Source organism: Oncorhynchus masou, chromosome 21 (genome assembly GCF_036934945.1).
Source record: "Oncorhynchus masou masou isolate Uvic2021 chromosome 21, UVic_Omas_1.1, whole genome shotgun sequence".
NCBI lineage: Eukaryota > Metazoa > Chordata > Actinopteri > Salmoniformes > Salmonidae > Oncorhynchus > Oncorhynchus masou.
Window position 1 is genome coordinate 36,658,142 of NC_088232.1, and position 15,859 is coordinate 36,674,000.

Sequence of the window (15,859 nt, forward strand, 5' to 3'; positions counted from 1 at the left end):
TTGCTTACAAGCCATTCCCAACAATGTAGTAACACAATTAAATACACAAGAATGGAGCTATATTTATCCTTTTATTTAACTAGGCAAGTCAGTTAAGAACACATTCTTATTTACAAATACAGCCCAGGAACAGTGGGTTAACTGCCTTGTCAGCTTGGGGATTTGATCTAGCAACCTTTTGGTTACTGGCCCAACGCTCTAACCACTAGGATACCTGCATGCCCCATATACAGAGAGTACCAGTACCAGATCTATGTGGAGCTACAGTTGAAGTCTGAAGTTTACATACACTTAGGTTGGAGTCATTAAAACTCATTTTTCAACCATTTCACAACTTTTCTTGTTAACAAACTATAGTTTTGACAAGTCGGTTAGGACATCTACTTTGTGCATGACACAAGTAATTTTCCAACAATTATTTACAAACAGATTATTTCACTTTTTAATTAATTGTATCACAATTCCAGTGGGTCAGAAGTTTAGATACACTAAGTTGACTGTGCCTTTAAACAGCTTGGACAATTCCAGAAAATGATGTCATGGCTTTAGAAGCATCTGATAGGCTAATTGACATAATTTGAGTCAATTGGAGGTGTACCTGTGGATGTATTTCAAGGCATACCTTCAAACTCAGTGCTTATTTGCTTGACATCATGGGAAAGTCAAAAGAAATCAGCCAAGACTTCAGAAAAAAAGTATGCAAGTATAAACACCTTGGGACCAGGCAGCCGTCATACCGCTCAGGAAGGAGACATGTTCTGTCTCCTAGAGATGAACGTACTTTGGTGCGAAAAGTGCAAATCAATCCCAGAACAACAATAAAGGACCTTGTGAAGATGCTGGAGGAAACAGGTACAAATGTAATTATATCCACAGTAAAACGAGTCCTATATCGACATAACCTGAAAGGCCACTCAGCAAGGAAGAAGCCACTGCTCCAAAGCCGCCATAAAAAAAGCCAGACTACGGTTTGTAGCTGCACATGGGGACAAAGATCATACTTTTTGGAGAAATGTCCTCTGGTCTGATGAAACAGATATAGAACTGTTTGACCATAATGATCATTGTTATGTTTGGAGGAAAAAGGGGGAGGCTTGCAAGCCGAAGAATACCATCCCAACCGTGAAGCACGGGGGTGGCAGCATCGTGTTCCCACAACATGATGCTGCCACCCCGGTGCTTCATGGTTGGGATGGTTTTCTTCAGCTTGCAAGCATCCCCCTTTTTCTGCTTTGCTGCAGGAGGGAGTTGTGCACTTCACAAAATAGATGGCATCATGAGGGAGAAATTATGTGGATATATATAGTTATATATTTTGTGGGCAGAACTGAAAAAGTGCGTGAGAGCAAGTAGGCCTACAAACCTGACTGAGTTACACAAGCTCTGTCAAGAGGAATGGGCTAAATTCACCCAACTTATTGTGGGAAGCTTGTGGAAGGCTACCCGAAACGTTTGACCCAAGTTAAACAATTTAAAGGCAATGCTACCAAATACTAATTGAGTGTATGTAAACTTCTGACCCACTGGGAATGTGATGAAATAAATAAAAGCTGAAATAAATCATTCTCTCTACTATTATTCTGACATTTCACATTCTTAAAATGAAGTGGTGAAGACAGGGTGAAGACAGGGAATTTTTTTTTTCAGGTTATTTTTACTAGGATTAAATGTCAGGACTTGTGAAAAACTGAGTTTAAATGTATTTGGCTAAGGTGTATGTAAACTTCTGACTTCAACTGTACTGTATATACAGGGAGTACCAGTACCAGATCTATGTGCATCTATATTCAGGGAGTACCAGTACCAGATCTATGAGGATCTATATTCAGGGAGTACCTGTACCTGATCAGTGTGGAGCTACACGACCGGTCAAACGTTTTAGAACACACATTCAAGTTTTCTTAAACATTCTTACCATTTTCTACATTGTAGAATAATAGTGAAGACATCAAAACTATGAAATGACACATATGGAATCATGTAGTAACCAAAAAAGTGTTAAACAAATCAAAATATATACAGCTTGGATGCTCTTGGCATTCTCTCAATCAGCTTCACCTGGAATGCTTTTCCAACAGTCTTGAAGGAGTTCCCACATATGCTGAGCACTTTTTGACTCCTTTTCCTTCACTCTGTAGTCCGACTCATCCTAAACCATCTCAAATTGGTTGAGGTCAGGGGATTTTGGAGGCATGTCATCTGATGCAGCACTCCATCACTCTCCTTCTTGGTTAAATAGCCCTTACACAGCCTGGAGATGTGTTGGGTCATTGTTCTGTTGAAAAACAAGTGATAGTCCCACTAAGCCCAAACCAGATGGGATGGTGTATCGCTGCAGAATGTTCTGGTAGCCATGCTGGTTAAGTGTGTCTTGAATTCTAAATAAATCACAGACCGTGTCACCAGCAAAGCACCCCCATACCATAACACCTCCTCCTCCATGCTTCACGGTGGGAAATACACATGCAGAGATCATCCGTTCACCCACATCGCATCTCACAAAGACACAGTGGTTGGAACCAAAAATCTTAAATTTAGACTCCAGGCCAAAGGACAAATTTCCACCGGTCTAATGCCCATTGCTTGCGTTTCTTGGCCCAATCAAGTCTCTTATTGATGTCCTTTAGTAGTGGTTTCTTTGCAGCAATTTGACCATGAAGGCCTGATTCACACAGTCTCCTCTGAACAGTTGATGTTGAAATGTGTCTGTTACTTGAACTCTGAAGCATTTATTTGGGCTGCAATTTCTGAGGCTGGTAACTCTAATGAACTTATCCCCTGCAGCAGAGGTAACTCCGGGTCTTCCATTCCTGTGGCGTTCCTCATGAGAGCCAGTTTCATCATACCGCTTGATGGTTTTTGCGACTGCACTTTAAGAAACTTTCAAAGTTCTTGAAATGTTCTGTTTTAACTGACATTCATGTCTTAAAGTAATGATGGACTGTCATTTCTCTTTGCTTATTTGAGCTGTTCTTGACATAATATGGACTTGTTATTTTACCAAATAGGGCTATCTTTTGTATACCCCTCTACCTTGTCACAACACAACTGATTGTCTCAAATGCATTAAGAAGGAAAGAAATTCCCCAAAATAACTTTTTAGAAGGCACACCTGTTAATTGAAATGCATTCCAGGTGACTACCACATGAAGCTGGTTGAGAGAATGCCAATAGTGTGCAAAGCTGTCATCGAAGCAAAGTGTGCCTATTTGAAGAATCTGAAATATGAAAGATATTTTGATTGGTTTACACTGTTTTGGTTAATACATGATTTCATATGTGTTCTTGCATAGTTTTGATGTCTTCACTATTATTCTATAATGTATAAAATTGTACAAATGTATAAAAACCCTTGAATGAGTAGGTATTCTAATACTTTTGACCAGTAGTGTATATACAGGGGGTACCAGTACCAGATCAATGTGGAGCTATATACAGGGAGTTCCAGGACCAGGTCAATGTGGATGTCACAGGATACTAGGAGTGGTGGGTTGGAATCAGGCGCAGAGAGCAGGGTTCAGTAAATCATGATTTATTCTCCAGCCAAAAAAACGGTCACGCCAACATACAGGGCGCATAGAACAGACCAGCCCAAACACAGGACCAAACAGTCCGGAGAATACAAACATGAAAACCACAACCAACAGAGAAACAAAACACAATCCCGCACAAAACAAGGGCGGGTCAAACTACATATAGGGAAGCTAATTAAACTAAAACACACACAGGTGAAACTAATAAAACAAAACCAACAGACAAACGAAAACAGGGATTCGGACCAGGTCGGCTAGTTCCAGGACCAGGTCAATGAGCGATATACGACCAGGACCAGGTCAATGTGAGCACCGGGAGTTCCAAACCAGGTCAGGGGAGCCAATACAGGGAGTTCGGACGGACCAGGTCAATGTGGAGCTATATACAGGGAGTTCCAGGACAGTGGAAGGACCAGGTCAATGTGGAACTATATACAGGGAGTTCTCATATATATACAGGGAGTTCCAGGACCAGGTCAATGTGGAGCTCATATACAGGGAGTTCCAGGACCAGGTCAATGTGGAGCTATATTCCAGGACCAGGTCAATGTGGAGTTCCAGGTCAATGTGGAGCTATATACAGGACCAGGTCAATGTGGAGCTATATACAGGGAGTTCCAGGACCAGGTCAATGTGGAGCTATATACAGGGAGTTCCAGGACCAGGTCAATGTGGAACTATATACAGGGAGTTCCAGGACCAGGTCAATGTGGAGCTATATACAGGGAGTTCCAGGACCAGGTCAATGTGGAGCTATATACAGGGAGTTCCAGGACCAGGTCAATGTGGAACTATATACAGGGAGTTCCAGGACCAGGTCAATGGGCAGAGGTACTAGAGTAAGTGATCGAGTCAGTGCAGATAGTTCAGGTACCATTACCTGACTATTTAGCAGTCTGGTTATTTAGCAGTCTTATGGCTTTGGGGTAGAAGCTGTCTCGGAGCCTATTAGTCCAAGAGCCTATGCTCCGGTACCAACATCAGCCATGGGAGGCTTAGCACCAGATGGCGTGTCCACTCTGTTTCATCACCACACATCTGTGCTCTTAAGTCATGACACAAAGGTCTAAGGGCACCGGATTGCATGTCTCCTACACAACCGTTTTCAACATTCTCACCAGCCCTGAGGGTCAGAGGTTAAACAAGTCACTGCAGCATATAGTCCCACCATTAGAAGAGTGGAAGTTGCAGAGTGGATGAAATGGTACCTTAAATGCTTCTGTGTTGTTGTCAGTGGGATTATATGTCTTGACTAGTTCGAGCATGAATTTGTTATAGCCGCTGTTTGTAACCCAATGCTGCTTTTTCCCCCCTCGCTCATAGACTATGGACGACTTTGAATACCTCAAACTCCTCGGAAAAGGTACTTTTGGCAAAGTGATCCTGGTGAAGGAGAAGGCCACAGGACGCTACTATGCCATGAAAATCCTGAAGAAGGAAGTGATCGTAGCGAAAGTGAGTAAAGGCCACTAACCGTTTGGAGAAGCATGAGAAAACGAAAGAGGGAGAGACAGCATGGGGGCGGTGAGGGGCGATCATGGATACCTAAACGGCAGCCTTTGTGGGAGTTGCACAAACACTCTTTGTGATCTCTTTCAGGACGAAGTGGCACACACACTCACAGAAAACCGAGTGCTCCAGAATTCCAAGCATCCGTTCTTGACAGTGAGAGACCCCGCCATCCACTCCATCTACCTAACCCAAACTCTTCTCTGGTCACAAAGACTGAGGAGACACTCCACTTCAGCCTGAGAGCTTCCATTCAGGGGGAGATGCTGAATCTGTGTTGGGAGAGTTTGAGCAATGTTTGCAAAGACGGCAATAGACTTGGCTAGACACTAGACATCTCATTGTTAGTTAGCCACCTTTCACAAAGTCTGTGATGGCTCACAATGCGAAACTCTTCCACATTTAGTGGCTGGAGTAACACATGCATCTTCTGTCCATCCCACTGTGGTGAATGGGGCTAGCAGTTGTCACTCAACAGTTATATCCCAAAGGCAGATATCACTTCAACAAAGACTTTGGTTTCTTATGGAGAACTTGCAATGGCGGGCTTCATTTTTTGATCCATTGCAGTTGTTTAAGTTATTGGTGTATATCCCCAGGGTCCCATCTGGCTCAGTTGGTAGAGCATGGCGCTTGCAACGCCAGGGTTGTGGGTTCGATTCCCATGGGGTACCAGTACGAAAGAAGAATGAAAATGTATGAACTTGCAACTGTAAGTTGCTCTGGATAAGAGCATCTGCTAAATGACTCAAATATAAATATATATCCCCAGGGCCTGAAGTACTCCTTCCAGACCCATGACCGGTTGTGTTTCGTAATGGAGTATGCGAACGGCGGAGAGGTGAGCTTTTTAAACAGCCAATAACATCTGACACACAAGATCCAATTTAGCTAGTAGTAGCCAATAATCCTCCCTCCCATCCTTCTGTGTACACTAACCTTGTTCCCTCTGTCTCTCCTCTCCCTCTCTCTTATCTTCCTCCCTCCTCTAGCTGTTCTTCCACCTCTCCCGAGACCGAGTGTTCTCGGAGGAGCGGTCTCGGTTCTACGGGGCGGAGATAGTGTCAGCGCTGGACTACCTGCATGCTGAGAGGAACGTGGTCTACAGAGACCTGAAGGTAAGGTGGAGGAGCAAAGTCTGCAGACCGAGATATAAATAGTGTCCACAGTAGCAGCAGGCCTACCCCGATTCAGTCCTCACTGCAGCTGGAGACCTAGACCGCCCCTTTCTACAGCCGGAATATAATAACCACCATCTCCTTCTGGGCAGATGTTCGATTCCTTTATTTATCTTTGTGTTACCATTAATGTAAATAAGCAGTGATGAAAAATGTGTATTTTAGTATTGACAGTCATATTTTACCCCCGTCATCAAACTTATTCTGTCCAGCTGTAAATCGTTTGTACCAGAAGGAAGAGACTAGTACAGAAACTTGGTGATCTGTATTCATAGCATACGAGCAGAGCTAGCAGAGGCATGATATGACTGGTTCTAAAGTGGGGGGGGGCATCTGTAGCCCTGTTTCTTCCAGCTGATGAAACTATACCAGCCAGGTCAGCATAGCCTCCACCCTCCTCGTTCCCCCCTCCCTCTGCTCTCCCCATGGGTTAATGAGGCAGGCTCCCAGCCTGCTAAGGTTCTCCTGAAAATGCCAGGGTAGCAGTTTTGGAGGATGTGCTGACTCTGGCCTGCCTGCCTGGTGCTGGTGGCCACGTGTGGGCTACAGTTGCCAGGTGACTTTTACTCAGAGGACACACTGATATTAAAAGGACATGCATTGCTAGCTCATGCCTCTCAGAGCTGAAGCCAAATCAGCTGTGCCTCAATCACACACTCACACAGTCACTCCCCCTCCTCCTGTTGCTGATACGTCCTGTCTCATTCTGTCTCCTTGTCTCAGCTGGAAAATCTCATGCTGGACAAAGACGGACACATAAAGATCACCGACTTTGGACTGTGTAAGGAGGGGATCACAGACGGGGCCACCATGAAGACCTTCTGTGGGACACCAGAGTACCTGGCCCCAGAGGTAGTGTATTCTCACAGTCCATTCACAATATGGGGGTCAATAAATCGTATCATTTTTTTTACATAAAAAATGGGAGGCCTTTGGAGCACAACCCATGTAACCTTCCTCTTCAGTGCACACTCTTTTGGCATGTTCTCGTGAGTATTTTTGTCTATTCAAATTTGAGTGTAAATCAACTGAAGAGAATAAAGTCACATAATTGGTAAATAACTGAAAGAATTAACAGACCTAACACGGTTTGAAGAGAGGAACTGTATTGCAGCGAATATATCCCACTACACACATCATCGTAAATGTCTGTTGTCAGGCATATTGTTAAGGCATACAAGCTATGTCACATTTTTTCTGGTGTATTTCCTATGTCGAATGTAGTTGTGTAATTAATTGTAAGATGCAAGGCTCCCTTGCAAAAGAGACCTTGGTCTCAATGGGACTCCCTGTTAAAATAAAGGTAAAATAAACTGTTGAAGAGTGACTTTGGGACAGTTGTTCCTAAATGCCTGTCTAATCTCCAGTATAAGACATGCAGCTAATGAGTCTGCAGTGTGACTAGGGCAGGACAGGTTGTTCCCATATTTTTTGTTTGAGAAGGCATGTGTACAGGGGTGTGGCTTCTCCCCATTGCGTGCAGGTATGACGTGGGGTGTATAGCACGATAGGTCATTGTACAGTGTGTGTGTGTGTGTGTGTGTTGCTAGTCCCCTTGCCTCTTGCTGTAGGAAGGTTTTCTGGGAGAAGGGTGCCCATGTTAACACAGCTGCTGACTCGTTGTTTTTAGCCTCCATTTGGAATTTGCTGGGGGGTTTGGCAATGCCTCAGGAAACGTGAGTTTCCGCCCTGAAGAAAAGGTTACATTGGCTACAGCTGCGCCTGGCACTGAGGGGGCTTCTAGCCGACTCCTGCCCAGGATGCCTATCCCGACCTGGGCAAAGCCAGGGCCATACTCTGGGCCTGTTGTCCTCAGTTCTCCCCTGTAACAATCTCCCATGGCGTTTTCATCTGATATCTTTATATTCCTCTCTCTTAGACTCTTAGCTGTTCATAACTTGTCTGAAATGTCCACATTAACTAGCCCATGTCAGCTAACGTTTTTTTAAGTTTTTTTTTTTTATCCTATAGATATTGTTGTAATTTTTTTGTCACTCAAATATCACATGAATACACATTAGACTGGCAAAATGTATGGAATATGAAGAAAAAAATGAAACCTGTCAAATTTCCTCTCCAACAACAAGAGGGGTGTGGACAGTTTGTGTCATGAACAGTGCTTGTGCCCATGGAAATAGATGTGGCGCGTGCTCATGCAGGGGGGAGGGCCCAATGCTGGAAGGGGGGCCCGAGTGAAAAAGTTTGGGAACTCCTGCTCTAGAGAACCATCCTAATTTACGGCATACAGTAGCCATCATCACCAAAGCCAACTAGGGCATGAATTACTATATAACCATCATGTCACGTCCCTCACACTAGGGCAAGCAACAGGCAAATTATAATTTAAAGGAAAGAATCTGTTTGTCATTTTTGTCCATGTGTAGTATGTCATAAATGTGCTGAAGAACAACCTCTTTAGCATTCTGAACACAGTAACATAGCTAGTGGCACCATATAACAGCCCCAGCTCTGCTCCTCCTCTGGCAGTAGAGACATCAGGGGGCGTTTCCGTGGAGAAGGGGTTGCCATAGAGCGTCTCTATGGGAACCAGGGCCAGGCAATGTTACAGGTTGTTCTGCAGTAAACAATGACCTTGTTGTGTGTGCTGCACAGGAATGCTGTAACGTCTGGGAATATTCCACAGGCCAGACCCGCTGCCCAGACCAGGGCTGTAAGCCTGCATCTTGCGAACACCCATAGAACAAGTTTCACCTAATCCACTGTGAAATAGAGTCGTTTTATTGAAATTAAGTCGATTTGTGAAAGTAATGAACAATGTAAAGGAGAGTGAAGGGCATGTGTTTGGGAGAGGGACAATAGCTGTGTTTGTGTTAGAGGGAGAATACGGCCAGAGAAGTAAGATAGAGGGCAGTATCAAGTGGAGGAAAAGTACAGCAAGTGTACGTTTCACTCCTACCTCCTCCTTGCACTGTGCTGTCCTTTGGGCCAGTGTAACAGAGCTGGTCCAGGCAGCCCTGGTTACGTGTGTGAGGGATGAGCTTGGCTCCTGTGGTCCTGGCAGCTCCACAGCTGTGGTACTCTTCTACATATATGGGGCAGCTGCAGGCCCAGCTGTCGTGTGGTGTGAATCACACGACAGCAGTGCTGGAAATAGAGACGGTCCAGTAATCCTAGCACCGTGCCGGCTTCACGTTACCCCTGCCCTCCGAGTCCTCCTCGCCCCTAACCGCAGCGCCAAGCAGCGTGCCCACAGATGCAGGCACACACCACCCGCTCAAACACACACAAACACACTCTGGTTTTGTTCCATTTACGGTCACATCTGTCCATCTGTTCTGCCCGCCTCTTCTCTCTGGGTCTGTGTACCTTCATGTCCATATGTAATTCTATTAGGCTGCCCTTTTACCTATGAATCTATTCCTGGACCAATTTATCTCACCTCATATAACCTTGTTTTAAAGAACAGTCTGTTCTCATTGGCTTGATTACACCTACAATATCCTTCCTGTACTGTTGACCCAACTACACTTCCCATAAGGCCTTGTTTAGTAACAACTCAAATACTATGTTTGACATTCAACAGGCCGCCCAGTTAGACAGCACAGAGCCAAATCGAGCCAATTGATTAGAACGTGTGAACACGTCATCTTCCAAGATGTGTGAACCTCCACTTCCGTGACTAAGGGCTGTGGCAGTGGTGTGGTGTATGTGGTTGCTGCTATGGGGACTCTGCTTCCACTAACTGGCCCTAGCCTCTCCAGCCTCCAGCCCCTGCCCAGCCTATCCCTCTCTCATGATGGTGTGTAGTGTGTACTGCAGACCTCTAGTGATTAAATATGCAGGGCTCCAGGGGAAACTCTATCCCTGCTCCTAATGTGAGATGTGAGTCAGTGTTGGCTGTGGCTGCTTGGAATCCCAGACCAGGAGAAGGGGGGTGGGGGGGTTCACTGGCCACACTCAGGGTTCTTTATACAGCCTGGAGAGCTGCTGACCTCACTACCTACCTAATGTCCATCCACTTAGCTAATAGATAGGTTTCAGAGATCTAAACCAACAATGTATAGTATGTCTCTCTTGATGCTATCATAGGGAAGAATGTACATTTGAACTCCTGCTAGCCCTTGTCCTGTATGCTTCCAAGTATGATTGTGTAACTGTTCCTAATGGTATTATATTGTTTTGAGTTGTGGTTGTCCTGTGTTGTCCAGGTTCTGGAGGACAATGATTACGGTCGGGCGGTGGACTGGTGGGGTCTGGGCGTGGTCATGTACGAGATGATGTGCGGTCGGCTGCCCTTCTACAACCAGGACCACGAGAAGCTGTTTGAGCTCATCCTCATGGAGGACATCCGTTTCCCACGTACCCTCGGTCACGAGGGCAGGTCCTTGCTCTCCGGCCTGCTCAAGAAGGACCCCAAGCAGCGGTGTGTAGACCCTCTTGCCAGCAGTTATCCACAGTTATGTACAGAATCCCGTGGAATATAATGGCATGGATTGATTTGGCCACGTATTTACTTTGTTTTGGTTCCTCTATCTTCCAGGTTAGGTGGAGGACAGGATGATGCTAAGGAGATTATGCAGCACAAATTCTTTGCTGGGATTGAATGGCAAGATGTTTATGAGAAAAAGGTAAATTAGTGTTCCATTACTTCAGTGAACAATCAATAGATTTCACCAGGCCTGCAACTGTCTACACTCTGATTGACAGGACAGATGTACCAATGTGCTCATGGTGTCCTCTCTTCTCTCACAGCTGGTCCCGCCCTTCAAGCCCCAGGTTACCTCGGAAACAGATACACGGTATTTTGACGAGGAGTTCACAGCACAGACCATCACTATTACACCGCCCGGACAAGGTACTCCTGACCCACTGCGTATTCTGTATCTTTACAGAATACACGCACCACCCTCAGAGAACAGTATTACACACCCAGACAGACAATCATACTTTTGTTTTTCACTGACTCTTTGGACCAAAATGTTTTTGTTTAGTAGGGGTGATCACAGTCTGACTCAGGATGAACTGGAAACGCAAGTGGTTCTAAATGTCATTACTGTAAAGAATACCTAATGCGTTTCAGAATCTCTCATAAATTCATCTCCCCTCTTCAGAGATTTTAACTGAACTTTAAATTATCATTTGGCTCTAAAGGTCAATGTTTATTTTTGGGGTTCCATAATTGGAGTGCCTTAAACAAACAAAAAACAAGCTGATCTACATGGTTTAGATAGAATTTTAAATATTCTTCCTCGTTGTCATGGTCATGAGAGAATGTAAGATTTCCACGTGCCCTTGATGTATATGATACAGTTGCGGACAAATATATTGGCATCCTTGCACATTTCTTAAATAATTCCCTATTTCTAAAATGAGTTTAAATTGAAAACAAAAGCATTTGTTCTCCACACAATATTGAATTTATCATTGTAGATCTAATTTTTATTTTGTAAACTTACGTTTACAATTTTTATTTAGAAATTAAATACAAATGGCATGGACAAATGTATTGGTACCCCTTGTACTTGGTTGCACAGCCTTTGGCCAAGATAACTGCAGACAAACCCTTTTTGTAGCAATTTGGCCCACTTTTCAGCAGCATACTGCTCTAATACTTCAATGTTTGAGGGGTGAAATCCACCAACTGCTTTTGTCAGATCTCATCATAGGTTTTTGATGTGATTCAGATTTGGACACTAGCCACTCTAGAACAGTCCAGTGTTTCTTCTCAAACCAGTCCAGGGTGCTTTTGATGTGTGTTTGGGGTCATTGTTCAGCTGGAAGACCCACAACCTTTAACAGAGACAGAGCTTTTTGACAATACAGGTCAGCGCTTTGTTTACTGACAACCAAATGAACTTTCAATGGAAAGAACACCCTCCCTACAATCAAACATGAGGGGGGTTTGATAATGCTGTGGAGTTGTTTTGCTGCCTCTGGTACTGGGGGCCTTGAAATTGCACAAGGCATCATGAAATCAGCAGATTATCAGGTGTTTTGGAGTCCAATGTTCAACCCAGTGTCCAAAGACTGGGTCTCCATTGGAAGTTGTGGGTCTTCCAGCAGGACAATGACACCAAAAGCACATACAAAAAACACCAAGGAATGGTTCAAGAAGAGATGTTGTTCTGGAGTGGCCAGCCAAGAGTCCAGATCTGAATCACATCCAGAACCTATGGTGAGATCTGAAAACAGCAGTTGGTGGATGGCACCCCTCAAACATGGAAGCATTTGAGCAGTTTGCTGCTGAAAAGTGGGCCAAGGTGCAGCAAGATCACTGATGGCTACAAGAAGCATTTGTCTGCAGTTATCTTGGCTGTGCAACCAAGAACTCGCAAATCATTTTGCCGTTTGTCATTACTTTCAAAATTAAAAATTCTAAACTTAAATTTACACAAATAAAATTGCTTATGCAATGTTAACAATCCAATAAGGTGTGGAAACCAAAAGTTATTTTCCAATTTCATCTTATTTTAGAAGACATAGGGAATTAAAGAAAAGTGCAAGGCTGCCAATATATTTGGTCGCAACTTTATATCTGTACTGTAGCACTCAAAGAATTAAATCCCACGAGAGAAAAATAATAGATAGTTTTGAACATCATTCAAGGTATAGATTGCACTCCAAGGCTAATATTGAAATGATAATGGGGAAGGTCCATCTTCCCAGTGCAATTAATGTGAGGTCAAATTACACAGTGCTTATTCAATTCCTCTGGGGGATTTGTGCCCTCTCCTGGAACGTGTGTGTAATGTCTGTTATTCCATAGTTCACTGTGTACCTCACATGGAAGTGCCAGACCACTAGCAGTGTGTGCAAAACTGCGCCCTGGCTAGTACTAGGTACATTATGCATTAGGACTCAATCATAAGGGTTTTTGTCACTGGGAGGAAAATATATATTTTGTATTAGAGTGGAAATCAGAACGTATATACTAATGGAGTTTTCTGTGCCATCCCTCTCTCTCTCTTTCCTCCCCACTCATTTTGTATTCCAGAAGACAGCATGGAGTCGTTTGACAGCGAACGGAGACCCCACTTCCCACAGTTTTCCTACTCTGCGAGTGGAACAGCCTAAACACACCCCTTTATTCCTCTGGTCCCACCATTTCCCCTCACCCCAGCAGACTGCACATCCAACTACCGGGGTTTTCGCCACATCCTTTCCTTACTTCACCAGTGTTTCAGATAGTATTGTTGAACAGACATTTGCAATCTGCAGGTTCGGTAATTATATGGGAAAAATACTCCATACTACACAAATGAAAAACCACTGATTTGTTTCTGTGGCCTTTTAAGACTTTTCTAATGGTGAGAGAGAACACTACAGTGCATTTCCAGCTTGTCTTGATGTGTGCAGTCAGACAAGCTTGATGTTCATAAAACCTAATTTATAGGAAAAGAGTAGTCATGCAGCGATGTGGTATATGAATTTAGAATGATAAGGCTACACGTTCTTAAACTTTTGTCTTGCTTTTGTCAGCACCTGTTATATTTGTCACATACTATTCACAAAGTGAACGTTTGCCATCGAAAATGTTACGGGACCATAAGGACTATATTGGAATTAGCCATTTAAAATTGAAATATATTTTGCTGTTCTTTGTTTAAAGGGGCGATCTGCAGTTGTTACATACATTTTTTTGGACTCATGAATAAATTATATGTACCCATTGATTCTTGAAGAATATATCTTATGAATGCCTAATGAACTTAGTTGAACTGTCATACCCTATCACAACCCAAAATATAAGATAATTTACCTCTAAAGTTTGTAAACAAACACTATATAGCCTCACACTATGGTTAAAATGATCATTTTGGATATTATGGCATCCATAGCTCTGTCTATGAATTTTAGTGGTTCCATTTCTCCAACCCATCCCTCAGCTTTTTACATAAACAGGGATGGGGAGAACACTTTGTTTCAACTGCTGATTTCCACTTTAATACCAATAAATATTGTGGCCCAACGGCAATAACAATAGATGACCAATGACTTTGTTTTCAATGAAGTGGGAGATTAGTCTGATATCGATTTTTTTTATCAAGACTTTCACACTATCACTATTTGACCAACACTTTGAATCTCCTTGGGCTGCCAGTATACCTAATCAATAAAATGTATTATTCTGTATATCTAACTGTTAGTAGAACATGGTCGATTCTTATAGGACTTCCAATTCTCAAAAAACATTCTTATCAGAATTTTAAAGCCCTAAAACATTAGAGAACAAGGTGAGAATTATCCAATGGACCACTGTCAGTCTAATAGAGAAATTATGTAATAGAGTGGCAGAAAGGAGATTCGCAGATATTTAAATAACGCTTATTCTGGGGGCAGGCATAATCTAAATAGATTAAAGCTTGCTGTCAATGAATGTCAGAACTGTGTACACATGGTCAATTAGATATCCATTTCCTGTGGTCCCATTGAAAAGACAGAGTTACTCTAACCACCCTGGACTATCATGTGCTTGGATCGTGGTGCCTCCCTGTCTGAATGTTGTATTCCAAACACTCTAGGCTGCTTCCCTCTGAACTTGCCAGGTACTGATCCTTTCTGCCTAATCAGGGAATCTTTTCTCTCTTCTGGATTTTCCTCTTCTACAGTATTGGATGTTTTTCTCCCAGTGTACTCACTGCAGCCTCAATGAGGTCACTATAACAATATAGTCCTGTAGGACTTACTCCATAAACAAACTGGGCTGTGGTTCAGGGGGAAACAAGTTGAGTCAGCTTTGATCTCTATAGGTAGGGATGTGTTCCATTTCTCTGTACATGGCTCTGAGTTGTTATTTATAGAAAACCAGCAATGAAAATGGATTTGACTGTGCCAATGATATGCACTTTCCTGCCCCATTTTATACCTTTACTTTTTAAAACTTTTTTTGTACCTCCTCTTTCCTATTCCCGAGACTGAGGACACCAGCTGTAGTAAATAAATGATATCCACTTTGTACACTGTTTTTACTGTTTTGTTTTTTCTTTCAAATTGATTAAATAAAAGGTCTTAACTAAACCTGCCAACTAGTCTTTCATTGTATTTTGTTCAGTTGATCATTCAGCCATTCTTACAGACCTCAAGAACTTCTTGGATATGCTTTTAACCCACAGTCATTGCACAAGCTTGACTTGCTAATGCTTTGATCTGACTGAGATATTTTAAAAAAAATGAAGTAAAAAATAAACATCCTTGAACGAGGCGAACGTCTGAAACATAGGAATATACCTATGTTTGTCTGTGACTCTGCAGCTGGTCAGAGATGGAGGAGAAGCTCCCCTGGGCCAGACCCAGATGGTACAGTCTCCTGAGCAGATGTTGACAGCCAGAGCTCTTGTCTGTCTGTGGCCAGCTGCACTGCTCTTCACTGCAGGATCATGGTTGTGCCCAGCGTGGGACTCACCTGACAACCGTTCCTCACCTGGCTCCAGCTGCACAACCACAAAACACCTTTGCGCTAGCAGTGATATTCTGCCCTCTTGGGGGATGTGTTGTGGGGATCTTGTCAATTACTGACTCAACAGTCTCTACCTCTTTCCCCTCACCTCACTGTACCAAAGTTTCCTCTTATTATCTCTGAAGATTGAAAACCACTTATGCTTTGCATACAGTGCCTAGAGAAAGTCTACACACCCCTTGCACAATCTTCACATGTTTCTGCCTTAAAATAAAACATAT

General features: G+C 43.3%; 1 protein-coding gene across 5 annotated transcripts in view; it reads left to right on the plus strand.

Annotated features, from left to right (window-relative positions):
• Positions 1–15,203, plus strand: part of LOC135508265 (RAC-alpha serine/threonine-protein kinase) — a 35,598-nt gene extending 20,395 nt beyond the window's left edge. For all 5 annotated transcript variants that reach the window (XM_064928330.1, XM_064928331.1, XM_064928332.1 and 2 more), the window contains 9 exons: positions 4,857–4,988; positions 5,133–5,198; positions 5,815–5,883; positions 6,035–6,160; positions 6,944–7,072; positions 10,390–10,604; positions 10,722–10,809; positions 10,934–11,036; positions 13,176–15,203. In XM_064928330.1, the coding sequence (XP_064784402.1) occupies positions 4,857–4,988; positions 5,133–5,198; positions 5,815–5,883; positions 6,035–6,160; positions 6,944–7,072; positions 10,390–10,604; positions 10,722–10,809; positions 10,934–11,036; positions 13,176–13,255 (1,008 nt within the window). In that variant the 3' untranslated portion in view covers positions 13,256–15,203. The remainder of the gene's footprint in view (positions 1–4,856; positions 4,989–5,132; positions 5,199–5,814; positions 5,884–6,034; positions 6,161–6,943; positions 7,073–10,389; positions 10,605–10,721; positions 10,810–10,933; positions 11,037–13,175) is intronic.
• Positions 15,204–15,859: the final 656 nt, after the last annotated feature.